The 7,426-nt window shown below is 41.2% G+C and overlaps 1 protein-coding gene across 1 annotated transcript in view; it reads left to right on the top strand.

Annotated features, from left to right (window-relative positions):
* Positions 1–782: 782 nt before the first annotated feature.
* The window catches only part of LRP1B (LDL receptor related protein 1B), a gene marked incomplete at both ends in the record, with an annotated part of 948,262 nt that continues 941,618 nt past the window's right edge, over positions 783–7,426 (top strand). The window contains 1 exon segment of the mRNA XM_081314549.1: positions 783–873. Within this exon segment, the coding sequence (XP_081170675.1) occupies positions 783–873 (91 nt within the window).

The following is a 7,426-nucleotide window of genomic DNA, read 5'->3' as shown; positions in this document are numbered from 1 at the left end:
CAAGGTCCCTTCCAGATTCTATTCTATTCTATTCTATTCTATTCTATTCTATTCTATTCTATTCTATTCTATTCTATTCTATTCTATTCTATTCTATTCTATTCTATTCTATTCTATTCTATTCTATTCTATTCCGGGGGGGGGGGTCCAGACTTGGGTGGAGGGGAGCAGGGTGGACTGACGCCCTTTCCCATGTAAGCCCTTCTTTTCCCTCCTCCTGGATGGTTACGCGGCGATTTCTCGGGTTTTCTGGTGCCGCCTCTTCCCAAAGTAATAGCTATGATTTATGGGGGACACACAAGCGGGGGCGGGGGGAGCGAAGGGGAAGGGGGGGAGGACGGACGGTGGAGGCGGCAGCAGCAGCAGCAGCTCCCGCGATCAATCAGTAAAATTCGCCTCCTCTGGCATCGCCCGCCGCCGCCGCCGCCGCTCTTCCTGACTGCCCCTCTTGCGTGATGTAAGATCAGACGCGCTCTGCATCGGGGAGTCGAGGCACACCAGCTGCTCCCGCTCACAGCCACCTCGGCAGCCGGCTGAGAGCAAGCGAGGCGAGGCGGCCAGCGGACCGACCGACGGAGGGAGGGACGGACGGACGGACGCAACGAATAGGGGGCTCAGGGCTCCCCGAGCAGATTTTTTTTGGCCAAATCACCGCCGCTGCCCCGCAAGGTTGCTCGCCTCTGCGCGACTTCCCGGAGGGGCGCCGCCGAGCCCCCAACCACCCACCCAGCATCCCGCCGGCGCTTCCAGCGGATGCCCCGTGGCCGGGCGCTCTCCGAGCCATGCCCGCGTTTCTCCTGTTCGCCTGCCGGGTCGCCCTCTTTTCGGGATTATTTCCGATCGCTCCGATCCTGGCGGTGGGAGCCGAGCCAGGTAAGTCAGGCGTTCTGGCTCAGAGGGTTTTTTTTTTTTTTGGCGTCTCTGCTCCGGATCCGACCCGGCTCTCCACGTCCGAATTTCTATTTATTTATTTATGTATTTATTTTTTGGCCAGGTCTCAAACTTAGGGCCAACTCTTCGCCTGCCTGCCAGCCCGCCCGCGGCGGAGAAACGCTTGCGTTCGCTCGCTGGGGTGGGTTCGACAGAAACCTCCGCTGGGCTGGCGTCGGGTGGGGGAGAGAAGCCCGATCCTGCCTGCCCTGCGCTCCTCCTCCTCCTCCTCCTCCTCCTCCTCCCGTCGAGCGAGCCAAGTCCGGTCCTCTTGCCGGCAGCGGCGCCGACTTCGCGGTGCCTCTGCAGAGGGTGGGTGGCGTGGTGGCTTTCCGCTCGGCTCGGCTCGGTTCCCTTCCCAAGCTCGGAGCTTTTGAAAACCCGCAACTTTTCTTTCTTTTCTTTCCTTTCCTTCTCTCTCCCCCCCCGCCACACACAGAGAGATACGAATCTCTCCCCCCCAAAAAAAATTTTTTAGTATAAGGGAACTGCCGTCCCCCAAGTTCTGCTTTGTCCCCTTCCTTACCTCGCTTCCAGGGTTTTTTTGGGTGGGTGGGTGGGTGGGATAGGTAGAGGACCCGAGCGCGCCGCTCTGTGCTGCAAAAGTGACCGTGGGCTACAAACTTCGCTCGCTGCTTCTCGCTTTGCTAGGCTGACCAAGCCTTTCCAGAACCTGGCTGAAGGCTGAAGTCAAGCGAGGCTTGAGATGGGATATATATTTTTCAATCTCGGTCCTTAACATCCTTGGTAATAAATGGTGCGGGATTTAAACCACCATCTGTTGGCAATAAACAGTCCGTTATCCTAAACGCGAGAGAGGATCCTAAGGAATGAAGTAATCCCGAGGGATTACTGTGAAATTTACTTCCGCATCAAGACGGGAAGATTCATTCTCAAGATTCCGCGCATCTTGAGAGGACTCTCTTCTGGGTGGTGGTCCTAGGCTTAGATCCCACCCGTGCTTACTTGGAAGTAAGTCTTATTGTCATCTGTGGCAATTACTCTGAAGTAAGGGGTGCGTTTAGATGAAAGCGCAATCCTATGGATGTCTTTTCAAAAGTCATCCTTCGGAGGCTTGGATAAGACTTATTCCCAGGTAAAAAAAAAATCGTAAACCTAAGCGTACTTGAATGTTTTGGGGCTGTTGCAAGCATCCAGATTTGTTTGGGGATGAATTTATTTGGGCTCAGTTTTTAACACAGGAAGGGGGGGGGCAGAACCCAACCCGAATCCAAGATCAGGTGTGACCTTTTAAAGACTATTTATTGTGCAATAAGATGGTTTAAAATCTTCAAAGTGTAGTGAGATCCTGGCTAGTGCCACAAGAAAAAAAGAAAAGAAAAGAAAACATGCAAAATTTAATTATATTTCCACAGCTCAGTGATTACAGGGAACAAGCTATACTAGGAAAACTTGAGTCTTCTGGAATCCTTTGATTAGAACGAGCTGTAGTGCTGCTACCAAGATGATGGGGCAAATTGTCTCTAGATGCACTTCAGGCTGCAGGAAATCTCTGAAGTCTGGAGAATGAGACAGAATTGTGCTTTCAGAGCGAGGCTAGGTAAACAGACTAAGGTCTTCCATCATATGCCAGCAATTCTGCATTGACATAAGGTTTTAGATTTATTGTCAGGCAACAAATAGGCAGGAATGGTGTGAGCAAAATATCTCCCCAATATTATTGTCACTGAAACATATGTGAAACTGTCCTATACTTGGGTTTAGTGAAGGTGCATGTTCTCAAGCAGTATAATTCTGCAGCCGTTGACTCTTCACTGCTTTGAAAAGAGCTTCTAAAATAGGCTTTATTTGGCTTTTTAAAAAATCTCACTCTTATCTATTGATATAAATAGTTGGGTGTTCAGGCAAGGCTACATTAAACTATCCAGCAACATTTTTTATAAAAAAACCCCACAAGCTTTTCTTCTTTTTTTTTTTTTAAAAAGGCCTCTAGTATCCAGACTTTAGGGTGTTTGCAATATAAATATCTAGACATATGCTCAGAAGCAACTTTCATTAAGTTCAATGGGCTTAGCCCCCGGTAAGTAGACATCAGATTATAATCTTTGGCTGCCTTTTAGTACCTTCCTCAACATACAACCGTTCCTGTTGGTTGCATATTTAAGAGAATAACTTTCATTGATTCCAGTAGGACATTCTGGGAAATTGCTTGAAACTAAGTTTCATTAAAATGGCAGGAAAGGGATGTTGGGCAGGTCTGTCTGAATTTTATTACCTGATCAACAAAGCAGTTTTCAGATGGATAACAGCCTCTCCCCACCCAGCCCGCTTGATATCCGATAAAAATATCAAAAATATATGAGAAAAATATCCCTTGTTGCAGCATGGTGTGTATCCCTGAATTTCGTATGCGAGAATTCCCACATGTTGCATGTCCGCTCATTACATTGCTTTTAAAAGCAACAGCCACTGTGGAAAAAGTCCATCATATGGACTCATGTAGATGTTCCTGGATAAAGCACCACTTCTAAAAAGACAACAACATGTAAATATGCTCAAAATCCAGTGAAGTGTCCTACTTTTGGACCATGTCCTGCTATCTTCCAAATCTGAGAGGCAAATCACTTAAAAATAAATGAAGGGTTAAAACTGTGGGCAGGATATCAGCATATTGCTAGTTTGTGGATCACTCTAATTCCTGACATCAATTGTTTTATTGTTCACCGAAGAAAGGTACTTGGCTTAAATGAGGGTTATCTTTCTGGGTTTAGTGTTATGAGCTTAAAATTTATTATCTAATTATCTAATTTATTAAAGAGAGATGAGTTAGATGTATTTGTTTCTTTGTTTATTTATTGTAGCTCGAAAAACACACATCAAAGTAAGATATCTACTTTTTCCTTAATTGGTACTAAATTCAGAAAGGCTAGTGATTTCCCCCAACTCAAATAGTATACCTTGTTTCAGATTAAATGTGAAGCAAAGCGCAAACTCGGATAGTTGTTCAAAGTGTGCAAACCTTAAACCAAATAAGGGCAAGAATGCAATAAATATTATGCTCTATAGCTGACAAGAGGAAAAATATCTAGATTCTTATTGAACACTTGCACTGGGGAAACTTTCTATCTCTCTTTTTTTTTGCTCTCTACAAGCTTGATACCAAAGTGTTCGCTGTCTGTTTAAAACTAATTTGAAGAAATACAAATGGCTTTAGATATGCTGTTTCTCCTGTAATTGAACTACTGAACCTGTTAGATCAATTTCCCAGCTGGTTATAAAAAAATTAAATAGGTGTTGCACACTATAAGTGACAAGGAAAAAAATCATTGCTTGGCAGAGTCTCAAAAAATAAAAATAATGCTTTAGCCTTGGGAAAGATTTGTGTTGAGAAGTGTTTGAAAGAAGATAAAGGAAGGACTATGAGGTAAGTCCTGGAAAATCCTGGCTTCTTCCTTATCCATGTATGAAATTTCTTCCTTAGATTCTTCATGATGAGCCAATTTGGGCTCTTCAATGTGTTGTTCTTTTTAGCATGTATTCTAGAACTTTACAAACTTTGATCAAAACTGAATTCTTGCCATTACTGTCACATTTGCTGTAGAAATGATATTTACAAATAATCCCAAGAAACCAACCTGGCTGTCTCTACTTGATATGGAGATTGGCAGGTACCAGTTTATTTAGAAAGGCAAGAATAATGTTTTCTGATTTGGTTTGGGGTGCTTTTTTTTTGCTCAGTTCCATGCCTTGTAACACTCTGGGATAAAAATTCTATGTCAATTTAAGTTTGAATCAATCCACTGTGAAAATGTAATGCCCTGTACGGTATATTCACCAAATCATATTCACCTAGAGTCAACTATCTCATCATATTGCTATGGCATGTCAGATCAGAGAGAAGCTCAATGGAGATTTTTTAGAAAGACCTGGTGGTTGTCTGTTAATGTGTTGGATATTCCAAACTTTAAAGAAATGTATCAGAACATGGAAACTTTTAGGAAGAGAGATTTTTTCCCCATGAGATCAAATTGGGGATGTATCACTAAGATCACCCTAAAGGATTAGAAAAAAAACCCTTCTAAATTACAGCTTAATGTAAAGTTTTTTGTTATAGGTTGCAGCATGCCTTTACAAAAATACAATTGCAGGTTGTAGGTAGCATTTGAGAATGTCTTATAGGTCATAATGGAAAAGCTTGGTGAAAGATAAACAAGAAGATTGGTAAAATGGGAAAGACGATGAGAAAAACATCTACCAGAAGGTTACTTTTGTAATGTTGGATACACAATTTATTTTCTTGACCTGACTTTTTATGGAAAGCAACATTTTGTAAAATGCCAAGGGAATGATCATGATAGAGGGATGTAGGCATTGGCATTACCAAGGATAATACTAAAACTAACTTTCAGGAGGAATTGCTCGAACCTCAGGATGGTGCCTTTTTTTCAAATGACAACAGGTTCCCATTTGTACATGAGTACAAATTAGCATAGATGATGTAATGTCTAAATAAATTAAAGCAAACATTGTTCATATAAAGTTGATTTTTTGTAACAAGTCTTTTCTCAAAATATTTTCAGAAGGTCATTTTGGAATACCAATAGCTGAGCGATGTCAACTTCCTTTAGCATTATATTTTGGAATGGCTTTTTGAGATCTAAATCCTGCCAGCCATGGGTGGTGATGTCATGGAATAGGCTTAGTAATAGAAGCTGCAAATTAGCTGTTTGTGCATTGCTAAGATGCTTATATAATTTTACAGTTTTTGCATTGTGTGTGTGTGTAATTTCAATTGCAATGAAAGAAGCTTCCACACTTCAAGGATTAATGGGCCAATCAAAGGGTCATACTTGCCCCTGGTGAGTGGAGAATGAAGCCTAGTGTAGCTTCAGATTTTCTGAAGCCCCCTTACATATAATCTTATTACAGATTACAGATCCTCCCATTGTGCATACCATGTTCTCAAAATGGATACAGTGAAGTCTGTTTTAAACACAAATCAGACTGATTCCAATTGAGAAATCTAGAAGGATTCTTTCTGGTTAAACACATTAAAAGATCTTGCCTGACAGTGACTTGACAGTGACTTGCTTGTTTTTCTGACAGAGACCTGTTTGTGTTATGTATTTTTACCAACAAAGTTTGCATCCGACATCAACCTTGCAAAAAACATATTGGTATTTATGAGAAGTATTACATTGTCAGACATGAAAGCACACTGTGCAGTGGATCAGACAAATATTACACCAGCAAGATGCCCTTGCTGTATAAGCTCTTTCATATATTGTTGACTTAACAAAGGTATCATACAAGGCTGGTTTGATTTTACCTAAGAAAGATGCCGTGAATAAAAACTACAGGTTTTTTCCCCCTCCTGTATCCAATGGCCAACCATATGTCACTTTTGAAGACTTACATCTAAAAGGACTGCTTGTTTTATCTGCTAACTATATACTGTATAAGTGGAAGCTGGAACAACTTAAAAAAGAAAGAATCTGTTTATCAGAGAGTGGATGTGAACTGAAAAGGAATTACTTTGCACCGATGAACTAAAGATTTAATAACTGAACTATTTTTTCTTTTAATCCTTATTTTAGAACTTTCTTTTTTCTTTTTTTGGTTATATCTCTCTTTAGCTTCAAAAGCCTATCATAAAAGGCTCTTACTGAGTATGTTTTTTAGGCTTTGCTTTAATCTCATTATTAATACTTTAGAATTAGAAGCAGAACATTTAGGAAAAAAATAATCTTGCTCTACTGTGCCGTTTCACATGAAACTCCTCCTTGTCAATCTGATAAAAGGCATTCTCGGCAGTTGTAAGATGGGAAGTTCAAATAAAGCTCTTCCAGGGTTTCAGGAGAGAGTTTTCAACTCTCAACTTTGCAAATCTTCCCATTCCTTCATATATATATATATATATATATATATATATATATATATATATATATATATATATATATATATATATTATAAATGCACACAAGAAGGTTTTACAAAGGAAAGACATGGAAGGGCAAACATTACCCGCTTTGATTCTTTACAAAAAATATTATATGCGGGGAGCAGATTTCCCTCTATTCAAAACTTCTATTTTCTTTTCCAGTTGCAAGTTAACAGTTCTAGAACTAGTGCCAAATCTCATATTTTTCATTGGTCGTCTTGGTTGTTGCACATGGATACATCATGGGAGAAAAACGTGGGGAAGGGCTTTACACCGGCAGGTCACATAAGTATCTCACTGTTGTATACAATTAATAATAAATAATTACCCTTCCCATCGTCCCCCAACAGTGTTCAAGATGGAGTACGTGGTTGTTCTCTTGTCCTCTTTACAGGTAGTCCTCTACTTACAACAATTTACTTAGTGAACATTCCAAAGTAACAACAACACTGAAAATGTAACTTATGACTCTTTTTCACACTTACAACCATTGTGGCATCCCCATGGTTACATGGTCAAAATTCAGATGCACGGGAACTGGCATGTATTTATGACGGTTGCAGTGTCCCTGGGTCATGTGATCACCCTTTGCAA

The sequence above is a fragment of the Vipera berus genome (genome assembly GCF_964194415.1).
Source record: "Vipera berus genome assembly, chromosome: 1".
Taxonomy (NCBI): domain Eukaryota; kingdom Metazoa; phylum Chordata; class Lepidosauria; order Squamata; family Viperidae; genus Vipera; species Vipera berus.
Note: the sequence above shows the minus strand (reverse complement) of the source record. Positions and strands in the feature narration are given on the sequence as shown.